This window comes from Oncorhynchus kisutch, linkage group LG25, assembly GCF_002021735.2.
Source record: "Oncorhynchus kisutch isolate 150728-3 linkage group LG25, Okis_V2, whole genome shotgun sequence".
NCBI lineage: Eukaryota > Metazoa > Chordata > Actinopteri > Salmoniformes > Salmonidae > Oncorhynchus > Oncorhynchus kisutch.
Window position 1 is genome coordinate 33,420,650 of NC_034198.2, and position 16,828 is coordinate 33,437,477.

The 16,828-nt window shown below is 41.5% G+C and overlaps 2 protein-coding genes across 3 annotated transcripts; one reads left to right on the plus strand and one right to left on the minus strand.

The window, feature by feature from the left end:
- Window positions 1-759: 759 nt before the first annotated feature.
- Window positions 760-9,552, minus strand: eloal (elongin A, like). The gene is made up of 11 exons (XM_020460167.2): window positions 9,441-9,552; window positions 7,054-7,110; window positions 6,835-6,947; window positions 5,645-6,746; window positions 5,439-5,538; window positions 5,048-5,209; window positions 4,861-4,958; window positions 3,987-4,167; window positions 3,130-3,292; window positions 2,271-2,377; window positions 760-1,470 (listed from the first exon to the last, which is right to left on the minus strand). The coding sequence occupies exons 1-11, from the start codon at window positions 9,513-9,515 to the stop codon at window positions 1,412-1,414; spliced, it is 2,217 nt and encodes a 738-aa protein (XP_020315756.1). The 5' UTR covers window positions 9,516-9,552; the 3' UTR covers window positions 760-1,411.
- Window positions 9,553-10,501: 949 nt separating this feature from the next.
- klhl31 (kelch-like family member 31) lies at window positions 10,502-15,222 on the plus strand. Of its 2 annotated transcripts, none has more exons than XM_020460774.2 (3): window positions 10,502-10,636; window positions 11,854-13,056; window positions 13,207-15,222. In XM_020460774.2, the coding sequence occupies exons 2-3, from the start codon at window positions 11,882-11,884 to the stop codon at window positions 13,937-13,939; spliced, it is 1,908 nt and encodes a 635-aa protein (XP_020316363.1). In that variant the 5' UTR covers window positions 10,502-10,636; window positions 11,854-11,881; the 3' UTR covers window positions 13,940-15,222. The 2 variants fall into 2 exon arrangements, with proteins under 2 accessions (XP_020316363.1, XP_020316364.1); XM_020460775.2 differs by having other exon boundaries at window positions 10,551-10,636; window positions 11,851-13,056.
- The last annotated feature ends 1,606 nt before the right edge of the window (window positions 15,223-16,828 follow it).

Sequence of the window (16,828 nt, forward strand, 5' to 3'; positions counted from 1 at the left end):
GCAAGGAACTCCGCTCTTAATTTCCAGGTATTCATTTAAAGGAAAAACCAAAAGCCAGCAGATACAAGGCCTTCATGGAATGAGTTTGACACCTGTGTCCAGTAACCAAAAATGTTGAGAACCACTGCTCAATGGTGATTTCTTTTTTTTGTTGATAATATGGGCATAACACTTGCATTTTCTTCTCTTATCCACTAAGAGGCACTAGAACATACTAAATGACAACAGTAGCCCCCTGAAAATAACAGGCATACAGGTATCTGCCAAAATCATGTTAACACTTGCGTAAATGAGGGATACAATGTATATTGAACGCAGGCAGTTCCACAAGGGTGTGGTTCCTGAATTAAGCAATTACCATGCTTAGGGTCATGTTTAAAATAGCTGGGCAGGCAATTCAAGTATTTTTGCTACCATGGCTATGCCACCATCAGAAGACTCTGCCCCCCTCCACAGGGAACAAATGGTCACAGAATGGTTTGATGAGCATGTAAACCATATGCCATTGTCGTCTGGGTCACCAGATCAACCCAATTGAACACTTATGGGAGAATCTGGAGCTGGGCCTGAGACAGCGTTTCCCACCAGCAACAGAACACCCAATGGAATTTCTCACAGCAGAATGGTGTGGGATCCTTCCAGTAGAGTCCCAGAATCTGGCTCGTTGTAGCCCAACGCTCTATTAAGACACAGTTGGGGTTTCCTTTATTTTGGCAGTTAGCGCCATGTCCACAAATAGATGAAAGGCCAAAAACAATGCATGGTTTTCATCATATTTAATAGTGCAATTCAGTGTTTGACAATATGAACAAACAAATAACATTGAAACATACCCATCATTCAAATGCAGCAATTATTTTACATGCAGCATGGGCAAAAAACTTCATACAAAGACGGCCCGGCCCAATAGCTACACTGAGTATACAAAACATTAAGAACACACCTTCCTAATATTGAGTGGCACACCCCCCCCCCCACCCCTCAGAACAGCCTTAATTCATCAGGAATGGACTCTACAAAGTGTCGAAAGCATTCCACAGTTGTCAAGTTGGCTGGATGTCGTACCGTTCTTGCCAATTCTCCCTCTGAATGCCACACATACACAAGCCATGTCTCAAGGCTTAAAAATCTCCTCCCCCTCATCTACACTGATTGAAGTGAATTTAATAAGTGACATCAATAAGGGATCATAGCTTTCACTTGGATTCAACTGGTCAGTCTCCTGGAAACAGCAGGTGTCCTTAATGTTTTGTATACTCAGTGTATAGTTACAGCTCCAATTTGGTCTCGAAAAGTAAAGTAGGCCAAGAAAGAGACATTTGGCCTGGAATGAATAGTGAAAAGGCATGAAGTGGAATCAATGCACCTGTATCCACAAGTTTCCAGCAGTCCATCCATCCTCTTAGGGCCTTCATCTACGCCCCATCGTTTTAAAGGCCTTCAGAGACTTTGCCATCATAGGTGCCACCCCTCAAGAGAAAGAAGAAGTAGAACGTTCGCAACTTGGCCATAGCCTGGTCTAACAAGCCTCATCTGTGCATTTCACAGTAAAAACAATGGTTAACACTGATCAAGCTGGTTCCACAGGCTAATTTGACCGGTCTAGGATTATGAACGGCCAGACTGATGTTGATTTCTATATTTGATCTTCACAAGTACACCTTCTGTATACCATTGGCATGGGGTGTATTCATTAAGAAATGTTAACAGAATCAGCGTAAACTGAAGCAAACAGAACCTATCTGAATTTGTCCTGCAGAAACTCTTGTTTTGCTCTGTTTGCTTCCGTTTGGTTCATAAAGAGTTAACAGTTTCCGTAATGAATACACCAAGTCTTTGTAGGACAAAACGCATTTCTGAATTGAATGAAAGATGCTGGTATATATCAAGGAAAACAAATAAATGTTATGTAGCCATTGTGAACAGGCCATTTCTACTCCTACAAAGTAATTCAGCAGAGTACTGATGTAATCCAACAGTCAAACTCACTTCTCACAAATCCCCCACTTTGTGGGAATGCAGACCTTTATCACCTGCTGGTTAAAATGTAATCCTGCATTAAGGCACAAGCATTGACTTCTACTAGAAGTTGCTGGCCTACGGCACAAAATGGGAGAAGTACAATTTGATCCACGTATATTACCATTAGCCTCACAAAAGGAATCAGTCCCTGGAGTAAAAAGTTAGAAATAATGTCAATACAATTACACTGTTCATGAATCAGTAGTGAAGTATTGTTAACCCATTAGGTGCCAAGTGATTCTACTTACGTGTTTTTTTGCGGGAATCTTGTCCTTGGCTTGTCCCAGAGACAGTGGTGCTTGGCCTAGGAGGTTCAACATAGCAGGGTCTGGCTCTGTTTTCCTGGGCCTTGACACTGAGAAGGAGAGGGGCAGTGCACAGTGTTAAGATCATGGCATCTACATTACGGTTACATCCCAATTGCATACACACTCAAAAATTATTTAATAACACTGTTAGAGAAACTGTAAAACATACTCCGACAGAAAAGGATTAACAAATATGTTGGAGTTTGAACAAATCCGTTTTTTAAAAGCGCCACCAGAAATGTGTAAAACCATTTGTTGTATTGATACTGCCAAATTTATTGTGTCAAGTCTAGTGAACAATGTCTATTACAATGATTTGTTGCAGTGGAAAACTGAGGACAAGCAGAATGAATGACTAACCAGAATGAAACCAGTTATTTAATCTAGCACTACCACGATCTTAACAGCCAGGTTATGGCTCTGTTTAGCAACCGTTGCTGGTTATTTTCATTTCGGGGAGTAGAGCGTAGACCATGGGAACAAATAAACACTGTCCGTGGTCAGGTGATTGAGCTACCAATGAAAGTACAATGACATGAGCCAACCATGTGTTATGATCCACTAGTGCATACATTAGGCTCAGTATTGAGTTGTTACCCATCTTATGAAATTATATTAGGAAAAAATTACAGTTCATCAAGATAGACAAAAAATTTTTTTTGTTAAAATGATAAATTATTCAAAGGATAGCAACTCCATAAGATGTATGATTGTCATACTTGGATATACATATACATTTGTAAGTAGGCATCTTTGTCACCATGGTCAATATGAGAATGACAGGAAGGTGGGGACAAACCTGGGCCTGTCCAGTGGGTGAGGCGGCAGTACGACACCAGTAGGTCCATTGTTCTCCTGCTGGATTCGTGGATGTCTTGCAGTTCCATGGATCTCTTGCTGAATTCTCACATTTCTAGGCGGCTTGGCAACAGAGTTAATAAACGCCATTTTCACCTGCCGGCCTGGGAGTGGGAGAAAGAAGGAAGAAATTACATTTTAGAAGACAAATTCTTATTCCACAACTAGTATTAGTGAAAAGACCTACAGTAAGTAAATATGCCAACTGTGTGGAGTCTAAGATATGATTGGACAGACAAATCAAAGATGTTTGACCCAATAATAAAAATACTACCACTTACACATTAAGGAATAATTGCACTATAGCATTTAGTTTTCTGTTAGAAATGGGGAGATATGGATTTTACAGAACCCCAGTCAGTGATGGGAAAGGCTTTATTCTACATAATCTCCAGCCCTACAAGGCCAGCAGAGGCCATGACAGATTGACAAGGTTTAGATTTAACCCCGTAGCCAGTCGCCCTTTAGATCTATTCATAGCCTCTGTTGGTCGGGGGACAGATGGCCAGGTCGACATTAACCCAGTGCCTGGTCAGCATTAAGGGGTAGTCTTGCTCAGATCATTTCAAAACAACTGGGCCAACTGTTGCTCAGTCCCTTTCAACCCAAGACCAGAGTTTGTAAAGTGGAGGATCTCAGTTTAAAAGGTAGCATAACTTGACATCAGAGCATGAGCACTGTCCAAAGGCTGAATGGTAAGACATCTAGGGTTACTTTTTGACCTGTCCAAGAACTTGAATGTCAAGGATTTCCTGTGAATGATGTGAAGCAATACAAAAACATGATGAAATAGCAAACCTTTGGGTTTTCCTGAATGGGCAGAGACTATGGTTTTAGTCAGTCTTTGGAGCTTCCTCTCCCTTTCCTCAGATAGCCTCATATGCATCTCTCTCCAGGACTCGTACTCCTCTAGATGGGCATTCCTGAAGTCCCGCTGACAGTGCTTCTCCCATAAGTGATCAGTCAATCCAACATACATCTGTCAGAGAGCATAGATGGTTTAGCTGACAACTTCACAAAAACGATGTGCACGATTCAATGGGGCAGAAGTCCTGTGATTCTGGATGGCCAGATAGCTAGCAACAATGAGAAGCTGCCATGTGGTGAATCGTAGGTGGCTCGAGTCAGCTTGTTCTTGATACCATGTCTTGTTGAGGTGTTGACTAATGTCATGTCTATGCTAATTTGGCAAAACAAATTGCTAGCTAGCCAACCAACAACAATAAATGTATTTGAGACAAGCACTCATTGTGCAAATGTATTTAAACATTGAAATATAGTTTACATGTTGTAAATAATCTAAGCCAACCAAGTCTGTTTTGTCCCATAGTTGCGTGCGCGTCAGATTTTTGCTAAACAACCAACCCGTCTATTGGTTGATCAGTGAAATGGCAAATCTGCTCACAGTACCCATATTTCTTACCAAACCTTACAAATCTAAGCCATCAGTATTCACAGCTATGAAGTGTCAAATTGGTGTAAGAATATTAGTTTTATACCAAGTTGCCATGGTGAAGCCATATTACCTATGCAGCACTATCAGACATACAGGAAGTACTTGCAGGTTGGCACTCAGGGGTAAAGTGATGGGAGGCCTGTCCAGCATTAACCCTTGCAGGCACAACACTTAAATCAGGCCTCCTCAAAATCAACTTAAGAATGGGATTCTTACCGGGTTGCACTCTTCAATACGAAACAGCTGATCAGGTGTACAGCGCTCTAGTACTGGCTCAAGGATTTCAAATGGGACCCCTCCGATCTCATAGAGCACTAAGAAAAGATCAGAGCGTTAACATTCTCTCCATCCAAAGGACAGCCTGCGTAAGAGTGTGGAGGTTCCCTGCCTGGGCCATACTCACAGTCAATGTTGTTCTGCAGTGCCCGGATACATTGCTGGTACAAGGACATCATGGTTGGGAGAAAGGCGGACTTTGCACCAGAATAGACCTGCATCTTCCGGTTGAGTCTTTGACCAGTGAAGACCGGGCCCTCAGAGACCAAGACTTTAGATTTCTCTTCCACTGAAACAAATTACACATAACACCCCAAAAATACTTTATTTGATCATTAATTCAACAGGGAGTCCCATTGAGACCAAGGTCTAACAAGGGAGCCCAGCATTTTACATAGCAAGATTAAATAGGATTCAAGTCATGACATGCAACTACATGTTCAGTGGAGTTAGATTAAGTTTGTAAAGCTTGCTCAATCACAAACCCTTGGGGAAAAAATACCACAGTTTACACTCACTTTTCCTGTCGTAGTAGTTGAAGTTGGAGAGCTCGTCATATTCGGGTAGAAATGTTGGCAATGGAATATTAAGCAAGTCCATCACAGACCCCTTCATAGCCTTAAAAAGGATGTCTTTGATCAATGCGACATTGTTGAATCAGAATGTCACCTCAAAACATTTATGAAAATATTTACAATGCATTACAACTCCATGCCAAATGTACCTTTTTAGGCAGTGAAAAATCTGCAGTCGCCGCAGGTAACTGCTTATTGGTTTTCGTGCTGGGTGTCTTCACAACCTTTACTTCTTTTTCAACAGTCTTAAGTTTCTTAGGTGTTTTTTTACTGTCAGATTTTTTCTTCCTCTTAGGCGTGTTGATGTCATAGCTCAAGAAAGACTCAAAAGACATGGAGGGCACCTCGACGTCGTCGCCATTCGGCTTGTCCTCAATCGCCATTTTCTCTTTGGTCTTTGATTTTCCCTCTTGTTTAGTCTTTTTGTCTTCATGGCAGACTTGATTTCTTTCACTTGGTTTCCGCCTCTCTCCATTACAACCTAGGGAGTCACTCACTTTTTTGTTGTCTTGGTCATTGGATTTGTCAATAACTGTCCATTTTCTATCAGGTTTAGATTTTGATGACTCGTCGCTGGATGGTTTAGGACACGGCAGTGTTTTTCTATTGGAGTCTCTCCTTATCCCACATTTCCCTCCGTTATCTGAATTGTTGTTAGATTCTTCCCTGGAAATCGACTTGGCTTTCTTGTGGCTGCTCTTAGATGAAAATGTTGTGTTTGGCAGCACAACATTTTCATCTTCAGAATTTCTACTCAAATTACTTTTTTTCCCAGTAACCATTAAACACTCTCGTGTCCCCTTCTGTTTTTTCCCCTCATCCTTGTCCTTCTTCCAAGTACGCTTGTTTTCCTTCTCACTTTTAAAATGATCATTTTTCAATTCACTTGAGTCTTCATCCACTTCCTGTAAATGAGACATCTCTGCAGTACCTTGGTTTTTGTCTTCAGTTTTCAAATGCTCATCTTTGGAAGTACCTTGGTTTTTGTATTCAGTTTCCAAACTTTCTTCATTTCTGTCAGTTTTCAAATGCTCTTTTTCTGAAGTGCCTTTGTTTTTCTCATCAGTTTTCAAATGCACCCCTCTTGAAGTAGGACCATCTTGGTTGTCCTCATCGGTTTTTAAACGCTCATCTTCTGAAGTATTTTGACTTCGGTCCTCTATTTTTGAGCACGCCTCTTTTGAACGGTTTTGAATCTCTGCATCGGTTACCAAAAGCTTGCTCTGCGACGCGTCCTCCTTCTCTGTATGGCTGTATGAGGGACAAATTCAAACACTCTAGTAATGAACACTGGACAATCATTCAAATTATTCCAAAGCAAGTGTGCTAAGTACAATACCTCAAGGTTTCTTTAGGAACCAATTTCTTCCAGTGACTGACCAATAGCCTAACAGCTTCTCCTGCATCCCCATGCTTGCGCAAAGAGTTTACAGCTTTGCCGATTCCAGTCTCCTAATCATAATCAAGACAAAAATACATGAAATTGAGTACAAATGGGCACATGCAAACCACAACTCTTCATGCAACACACACAATTTTAAGTATAGGAGTGTCTTACTGCAAGAATGTCTAGGGTTATATCCAACTCCCTTAGTTTCTTTAAGATTTTCAGGACCTGTAAGATAAACAGATGGCTATGCATAAACCAAAGACTGTATATGGTATACATTTTCAGTTTACATTAGGATGCAAACATAGTGTCCATTTCCAAACATTTGTACAAAACTGTCCTTGTACGATTAGAACGCCTAACATGTTTATCATGAACAACTACCACAGGGGGGGATCATGTTTATCATGAACAACTACCACAGGGGGATCATGTTTATCAACTACCACAGGGGGATCATGTTTATCAACTACCACAGGGGGATCATGTTTATCAACTACCACAGGGGGGATCATGTTTATCAACTACCACAGGGGGGGATCATGTTTATCAACTACCACAGGGGGGATCATGTTTATCAACTACCACAGGGGGGATCATGTTTATCAACTACCACAGGGGGGATCATGTTTATCAACTACCACAGGGGGGATCATGTTTATCAACTACCACAGGGGGGATCATGTTTATCAACTACCACAGGGGGGATCATGTTTATCAACTACCACAGGGGGGATCATGTTTATCAACTACCACAGGGGGGATCATGTTTATCAACTACCACAGGGGGATCATGTTTATCATGAACAACTACCACAGGGGGATCATGTTTATCATGAACAACTACCACAGGGGGATCATGTTTATCATGAACAACTACCACAGGGGGGATCATGTTTATCATGAACAACTACCACAGGGGGGATCATGTTTATCATGAACAACTACCACAGGGGGGGATCATGTTTATCATGAACAACTACCACAGGGGGGATCATGTTTATCATGAACAACTACCACAGGGGGGGGATCATGTTTATCATGAACAACTACCACAGGGGGGGATCATGTTTATCATGAACAACTACCACAGGGGGGATCATGTTTATCATGAACAACTACCACAGGGGGGATCATGTTTATCATTAACAACTACCACAGGGGGGATCATGTTTATCATGAACAACTACCACAGGGGGGGATCATGTTTATCATGAACAACTACCACAGGGGGGATCATGTTTATCATGAACAACTACCACAGGGGGGATCATGTTTATCATGAACAACTACCACTGGGGGGATCATGTTTATCATGAACAACTACCACTGGGGGGATCATGTTTATCATGAACAACTACCACTGGGATCATGCAGAGTTTGTATGAAAAAAAATGTTAACGAAAGCTGAAACGGCAACGGGAACTAATGGACAGACATGCACAATATGGTAATCCTCGTTTCAGTTCACTAAAAAGCAGTGCTTGATTTGGACATGAGTGCACCAGAGTAGAGTACCGGCACCTAAAATGTTCTACTGCTTGAGGTCCTGTTCCTCTTAATTATTGTGGTGCTCCTGCACCTACATAGAAACAGTAACAGCACCCAAAGTGAATACCAGATCCTATTTCAGTTTGAGTCAAGTACTCCTAGAAAGTCAAAATTGCTGAAGTAGTATGGGACAATCCCCTCCCAGCATCCACATCAGTTGTAAAAATGTGGCTGCCTACAGTATGTAGCCTACTGCATGTGTGCAGCAGAGGCCTCACATCCAACCCAGAAACAAGGTATTCACGTGACAGGTGGCAAACGTTTCATCTGTATTCATAATTCTCTCAAACATAAACTATTCCAGTAAGTGTTTCCGCAACTCAGCGCCGAGTTGACAGACAGCAGCCACAAGTTGGACAACTGGCTGGGTTGTTAATTATAGCGCCTGAGAACTTCTCATTCCCCCCAACAATCTTCCCCACTCCACACTGGTTGACTAGACGGAAAGCATTTTATGTCAAATGTGACTTTTCGTAGAAGGTTATGTGAATTGTGTTAAGGTAAGGAAATGGGTCAACGACCCCCCCCCCCCCCCACAAAAAAATCAACGCGACTCGAACAGGCAATTTGACGTCACTTTGACATTAGCTGCAGCACTTCCTGCCATAACCCTCCTCACGCCTACCCCAATATGAAGTTGTTGCACACATGCACAGACAACGCATCACCAGCAGCATATACTTAGTCACAAGAGTCCCATGTTGTTAAAGTTGTTCATAAACTCTTCCAAACATACACGTGTCAAACAAAACACGCACTTAATGAATTGATTTGGGGGAGCAGCCCTGCTGACATTGAATATGTTTAAATAGACCACGTGACTTATTTTGTAAACCTCAGTGCTTCCATCACTAGCCTACCGTGCAATAATTGTGATTCAGTCGAGAAGGCTATCAAATTTGAACCATTGGTGTTAATCTATTTATTACTGTCCAGGTAGAGTAATTGTACAATAAATAACCGGCGTAAAACTACAAGCAATTACACCAGTGCGTCTAAAATACCTTCTTTGATTCTGTCGTTTCTTTGAGCTGAAGTTTTAACTGCAGCACTTTCTTCGACACGTCAAGTGCGTCCATCACGTTGGCTCACGTGCATTCATTGACCCGAAAGCGCTACTGCACCACAGTCACGTTATATAAGGGGCGGTGTCAAAGTGTTTTTTATTAAAGAGGTATGTCCAATTATACAAATATCAATTAGTGAACGTGAGCAGATGTCAGTGTCACTGTAAAAGACCCCTCTACATCAGAGCATCCCAAAAAGCCTTTAGTATACAAATGAGCCGATGAAATGATATGGTCCTAAAGTCACAAATGACACATCCATAAGACACATTAGACATCACGGTTGTCTGAGAATCTTCATTCTCATGATAATATTTTTTCTCCATTTGCAATCGGAACCTTATCACTAGTCGAATGAATCACCAGATAACCATGACGTCTATTTGAGTTATTACATTGGGTTGACAATTAGGCCCTACCCATAATAATCAAGCCAGAGAGATGGATTTGAATGTGGCCTATGCTATATGACAAGTTAAAACCCTGACCTGTTCACCGGACGTGCTATCTGTCCCAGACCTGCTGTTTTCAACTCTCTATAGACAGCAGGAGAGGTAGAGATCCTCTCAATGATCGGCTATGAAAAGCCAACTGACATTTACTCCTGAGGTGTTGACCTGTTGCACCCTCGACAACAACTTATTATTTGACCCTGCTGGTCATCTATGAACATTTGAACATCTTGGCCATGTTCTGTTATAATTTCCACCTGGCACATCCAGAAGAGGACTGGCCACCCCTCAGAGCCTGGTTCCTCTCTAAGGTTTCTTCCTAGGTTCTGGCCTTTCTAGGTAGTTTTTCCTAGCCACCGTGCTTCTACACCTGCATTGCTTGCTGTTTGGGGTTTTAGGCTGGGTTTCTGTACAGCACTTTGTGACATCAGCTGATGTAAGAAGGGCTTTATAAATACATTTAATTTAATTTGATTGAAGTTATTCAGGGTGATCCCAGCTACCATATTACAAGTCAGTAGACTAGTATTGTGTCCCCCTCACACGTATTGGGCAATACTTCCATTCGCATGCTCAGAGGAGGAGTTTACTCCACTTTTCTGGCACTGTTGAGTATAACCAGTCTCTTTTGCCCACTATCTGAAGGTGCAAGTCTTTTTTCACCTGCTTCTCATCTCTTTGGTAAGTAAGCCACGTTTAGGCCATATTATTCCTATGATTGTAATGTCTTTGTGTCTGTCTGTCAATTACAAAAGTTGCCTAAATGTTTGTTAACATGTTTGGTTTGATTTTGGCACAGTGACACAATACAGTAACCTAATGTGTAGATTTGACACCATAGTTTTATTGTCAGTTTATTTCCATCAGATTTCAAATTAACTAGCAAAGTTTTTACAAAAGGCTGATTATTTTTCAGGCTATAATTATAGATCTGTTGACTTTCTGGATAATGTTTTGGATTTTTCTTTTCAACTTTCAGTTTCTTTACATTTATAATTTCTACAAAGGTGAATTATTTAATTGATTAGTTGATCATTGGGCCTTCTTTTTTTAAATCTTCAGAATTAACTGAACTTTTTAGAAGGACATTTGGCTAGGTCCTCCTGACACAAGTCTATAAAAGGAACGTCATGGGTGAGCTATCCAGCGTTGCTATTCCTGGTCACAGAACTGATACATCGCGACAGATGCAGATAGCGGAATGTTGATTCGCTGACTTGCGCTACAGCATTATTCTGGAATAGGCCAACTATATGTCATTTTATCTTATTTGATGGAGAAAAAAATGGTAGTCTATTGTAATGATGTTTACGTTGATTATGTCTAACAACATTGCTTTGAATTGTTATCAAATTTTAATGTAAAAAAATGCAAGTAGGATAGAATGGGCCTTCATACTGTTAGAGAATGTAATACCCTTGTGACAATCGTCTCCAAATGTATATTAAAATAAATGTAAAAAATACAACGGTTTATATTTTCATTAAGGTGTTGAACTTTGGTTGCAACTTTCAAATATCAAAATAACAGTATAAATGCAAAGAAATGATTGTGTTTTCTTCAGACAGCCTCACTTGTTCACACTGTATTCAGCCACTTTGTCAATTATTCCACAACATACATTGCCAAATGGCCGCAGCAACGTATATAACTTGCCTAGATGCAGGACTGACTTTTCGAAAAGAAGGCCTACTTATAACCACAAATACAAGTAAAGCTGTAATGATTATGATATTACACATTTGAATTTGACAATATTTTGTGTGACAATTATTTCACTCAACTGTACATCTGTCAGATTTGTCATAAATGTATTAGTTGCCATATGGTGTTGTGATTGTTTTTTCATTTCAACAGGTTGCTCTTGCTCTGACATATTCTTATTTTCCTTCAAGTAGGTCTGGGCTGTGTCCATCTGTTGCAGCCATGGCACCCAAAAAAAACAAGACTGCCAAAAAGAACAAAGGGGATAACAATGAAATTACTATAATGGTCGAGGATAGCCCGATCAAAAACATTAACGGGCTGAACACCTTGTTGGAGGGAGGAAACAGCTTCACCTGCATCTCAAGTGAAGTCACTGACCCTGTCTATGCTCCTAACCTCCTGGAAGGTCTTTGTACCATGAGGCAGGACAGTTTCCTCTGCGACCTGACCGTCTCCACCAAGTCAAAGTCCTTTGATGTCCATAAAGTTGTCATGGCCTCCTGCAGTGAGTACATTCAGAATATCCTGAAGAAGGATTCCGCCCTCACGAAGATCGACTTGAATGACCTTTCACCCACAGGTCTGGCCACTGCCATCACATACGCCTACTCAGGTAAACTAACCCTGTCGTTGTACAGCATTGGCAGCACCATTGCAGCAGCCATGTTGTTGAAGATCAACACCCTGGTGAAGATGTGCAGCGACTTCCTCATGCAGGAGCTCAGCGTGGAGAACTGCATGTACGTGGCCAACATTGCCGACACCTACGGCCTCAAAGAAACCAAAGAAGCCGCCCAGAAGTTCATGAGGGGGAACTTTATCGAGTTCTCTGAGATGGAACAGTTCCGGAAGCTCACCTACGAGCAGATCAATGACTTCCTCAGTGATGACTCCCTGCAATTGCCCTCTGAGATTACAGCCTTCCAGATAGCCATGAAGTGGTTGGACTTCGATGAGAAGAGACTGAAATACGCCCCAGATCTTCTGACCAACATTCGCTTTGGCACCATCTCAGCTATGGACCTGGTCAATCATGTCCAGAATGTGCCCAGAATGATGCAGGACCCCGAGTGCCATCGTCTCCTGGTGGACGCCATGAATTACCACCTGTTGCCTTACCAGCAGAACATTTTGCAGTCCCGCAGAACAAAGGTACGTGGTGGCCTCCGTGTCATGCTGACAGTGGGTGGACGACCGGCTTTGGCAGAAAAATCTCTCAGCAAAGAGGTTCTCTACAGGGATGAGGATGACGTATGGAATAGGCTGACAGAGATGCCAGCCAAGAGCTTCAATCAGTGTGTGGCAGTCCTGGATGGCTTCCTTTATGTTGCTGGTGGTGAAGACCAGAATGATGCCAGGAACCAGGCGAAACATGCTGTCAGCAACTTCTGCAGGTGAACATTTGATTCTGTATGAGCTTATTCTATTGTAAATGTATCCTTTCTGCTCTTATAGTATGGCTGATATTACACAGACCATGACAAGATATTGTACTGTACATTCAAATAATAATTTGTATCTAATAACATGTCTTTGTCCATTAGGTATGATCCTCGATTCAACACCTGGATTCATTTGACCAACATGATCCAGAAGCGCACCCATTTCAGTCTCAACACCTTCAATGGTCTCTTGTTCGCTATTGGAGGTCGTAACTCTGATGGATGCCAAGCTTCAATGGAGTGCTACGTGCCTTCCTCCAACCAATGGCAGATGAAAACCCCCATGGAGATCCCCCGGTGCTGCCACGCCAGCTCTGTCATTGATGGCAAGATCCTTGTTAGTGGTGGTTACATCAACAATGCGTACTCCAGGGCTGTGTGCAGCTATAACCCTTCCACTGATATGTGGCAGGATAAGAACAGTTTGAGCTCCCCTAGAGGCTGGCATTCCACTGCTACAGTCGGAGACCGGGCTTATGTGATTGGTGGTAGCCAGCTGGGTGGTCGTGGAGAGAGGGTGGATGTCTTGGCTGTTGAGTGTTTCAACCCTCACAATGGACAGTGGAGCTACTCTGCCCCGCTAAACACAGGAGTGAGCACTGCTGGTATAGTCAGCATGAATAATAAGATCTATCTCCTTGGAGGCTGGAACGAGATTGAGAAGAGGTACAAGAAATGCATCCAGGTGTATAACCCTGACCTCAATGTATGGACTGAGGATGATGAGTTGCCAGAGGCTACAGTTGGAATCTCATGCTGTGTCGTTACCATACCCACACGCAAAACACGAGAGTCCAGGGCCAGCTCTGTTTCATCTGCACCAGTCAGCATATAGAGTCTGGCAGGTTGTTTGATGTAGTCTGCCAGAGGACCAAAAATCCTCGAGCCACTCCAATTCAGAAAATCCTTTATGCAGAAAGTGATCATCCCTCTTTGAGTAAAAAAACAAAAACTGATAACCTACAAATGTCACACACACATCTAATTTGGTATTGAATCAGATATATTCAAATAGTTTTTTATACGTTTTATGAAGGATGGAATTTCTTCCAAATTAAGGCAAATCATAAAATTGTTATGTGCGACATGAATTCAGGAAGTTGTTTTGTGTTGTGAGACTAATTTAAATATTTTATTATCAAGGGAAACATTTCTTTCCTTTTGGGGCCAATTCAGCTGTAATAGTTGAATCAGCCCTACTCTCCCTAGACCACAGATTTTATTCCCAATATTAAACTTATTTGGTGTTGTGCTAATAGTAACTGCATTATTTGTACAATACACATAAACATGCCTATATGGTGAACCCTTGTTATGTCACTATCATTACTTTCCAGTGCTAAATACACTGTATATAGTATAATCAACGACTGGACATATGATGATGATGGAAGACCATTGACTTAAATCCTCATATACAGCAGTGGAGGCTGCTGAGGAGAGGACAGCTCATAAAAATGGCTGGAATCCATGGAATGGCATCAAACACATGGTAAACCACGAGCCCGTTTTCCACAATTCAGGTGCCACCAACCTCCTGTGATATACAGGTATACAACTGTGATTAACATTTACAGGGACATTTAAAAAAAAATTAAACTCATATTCATCATCTCCAGCACCACCCCAACATACAACATATGTAAATGAGGGCGTGTTTCTATGTAGATGGAGAAAGGCGAGTGTTTCCACAGACATCATCGGTTTGCATCCAGTATGTTGATGTTGTGGTGCTGCTAGAGATCATACATTTTCCTTTGAAATCTTCAGATGTCAATGCAGAAGATAAACGAATTACTAAGCATTCTTTGTTGCTGAAATATGATATTGTAGCTTCAAGGAGTAGACGCTGCTGGTTTCTTGTTTGTTTGTTTTCTTCAACACACTATACACTACAGTCATGTGAATTGTATGTACTGTCCTGACTCAGAAGAAGCTGTTGGGAAAATGTTGTTATGATGACATTGGTAATATTTGTTTTGTAAAAAGAGTGAATACTGGAAAATACAGCTATTAGCCTGAGCTGTTAAGGGTTTGGACACTCTGCAACAGTGCCTCCTAATTTCCCTGACAGCTCATGATTTATTTTGTTCTTATATTAAACATTTGAAAAAGTTGTGTTTGACATATAACTGAAATTCTTTAAGAGGTGGATGGTTCTAATTTTCACTTGTAGGTGAAGCTGGATTGATTAGTCTCACACATACCATTTAAGGCAATACACCAGTATATAAAAAATCCTACATAGTCTGAACTTGTCTTTTCCTGTCATTTATGCAAAGCTATATTTTACAATCATATATGCAAACACTTTTTCACTTTATCTTTGGCATAAGTTCTCATATTTTTACGAGGCCACAGAAGCATTTTGCTTTACGATTTTGGCTAGAAAACTATCACGTTTTCCTGCCAAAGGTTAATTACTAGAGCAGAGGGCAAAACGACAGGTCAGGGGCAGGCAGAGGTCAGTAAACCAGATCAGAGTCCATAAGGTACAGAACGGCAGGCAGGCTCAGGGTCAGGGCAGGCAGAATTGTTAAAAGCGGAAAAACAGACAATAGAAAAGAGAAGAGCAAGGGGAAAACCGCTGGTAGGCTTGACGAACAAAACAAACCGGCAACAGACAAACAGAGAACACACTGGGGATCACGGGGAAGATGTGCAACACCTGGAGGGGGTGGAGACAAGCACAAAGACAGGTGAAACAAATCAGGGTGTGACAAAATAGTCACTCATCAATCAGTATATCAATCAGTATATCAACTGTACTTGAGTTGTTGTTTTAGTTTGCCCTGTACAATGGAACCAATGGAGTAGTCTAATTGAAGGAGTGAGACAAATGAAGCACACCTCAAACACTAAGTACACATGACATGCATTTGACCCATGTCTGCTGAACATGTATGAGCTTACCTTGCTTTAGTGCAGTAAATCCAGTGGCTGGGAGACACATTTGCCTATGAATACTATAGATGAGATAAAGCCACCTGTATGTGAGTCATCCTGTTTCATGGTCTATGAGTCATAGTTGTTGAATCATTGTGACTATCAGGTTCAAACAGAAGACAGCAGAAGACTACAGAGGGCGTCATTTTCAGTCCTCTCCACAGTGCTGAAATGTACAAACAACGTTTTTGTCCTATAACTTGCAGCATACAGTTGAAGTCGGAAGTTTACATACACCTTAGCCAAATACATTTAAACTCAGTTTTTCACAATTCCTAACATTTAATCCTCATAAAAATTCCCTGTCTTAGGTCAGTTAGGATCACCACTTTATTTTAAGAATGTGAAATGTCAGAATAATAGGAGAGAGAATGATTTATTTCAGCTTTTATTTCTTTCATCACATTCCCAGTGGGTCAGAAGTTTACATACACTCAATTAGTATTTGGTAGCATTGCCTTTAAATTGTTTAACTTGGGTCAAACGTTTCGGGTAGCCTACCCCAAGCTTCCCACAATAAGTTGGGTGAATTTTGGCCCATTCCTCCTGACAAAGCCGGTTTAACGTAGTCAGGTTTGTAGGCCTCCATGCTCACACACACTTTTCAGTTCTGCCCACACATTTTCTATAGGATTGAGGTCAGGGCTTTGTGATGGCCACTCCAATACCTTGACTTGACTGTCCATAAGCCATTTTGCCACAACTTTGGAAGTATGCTTGGGGTCATTGTCCATTTGGAAGAACCATTTGCAACCAAGCTTTAACTTCCTAACTGATG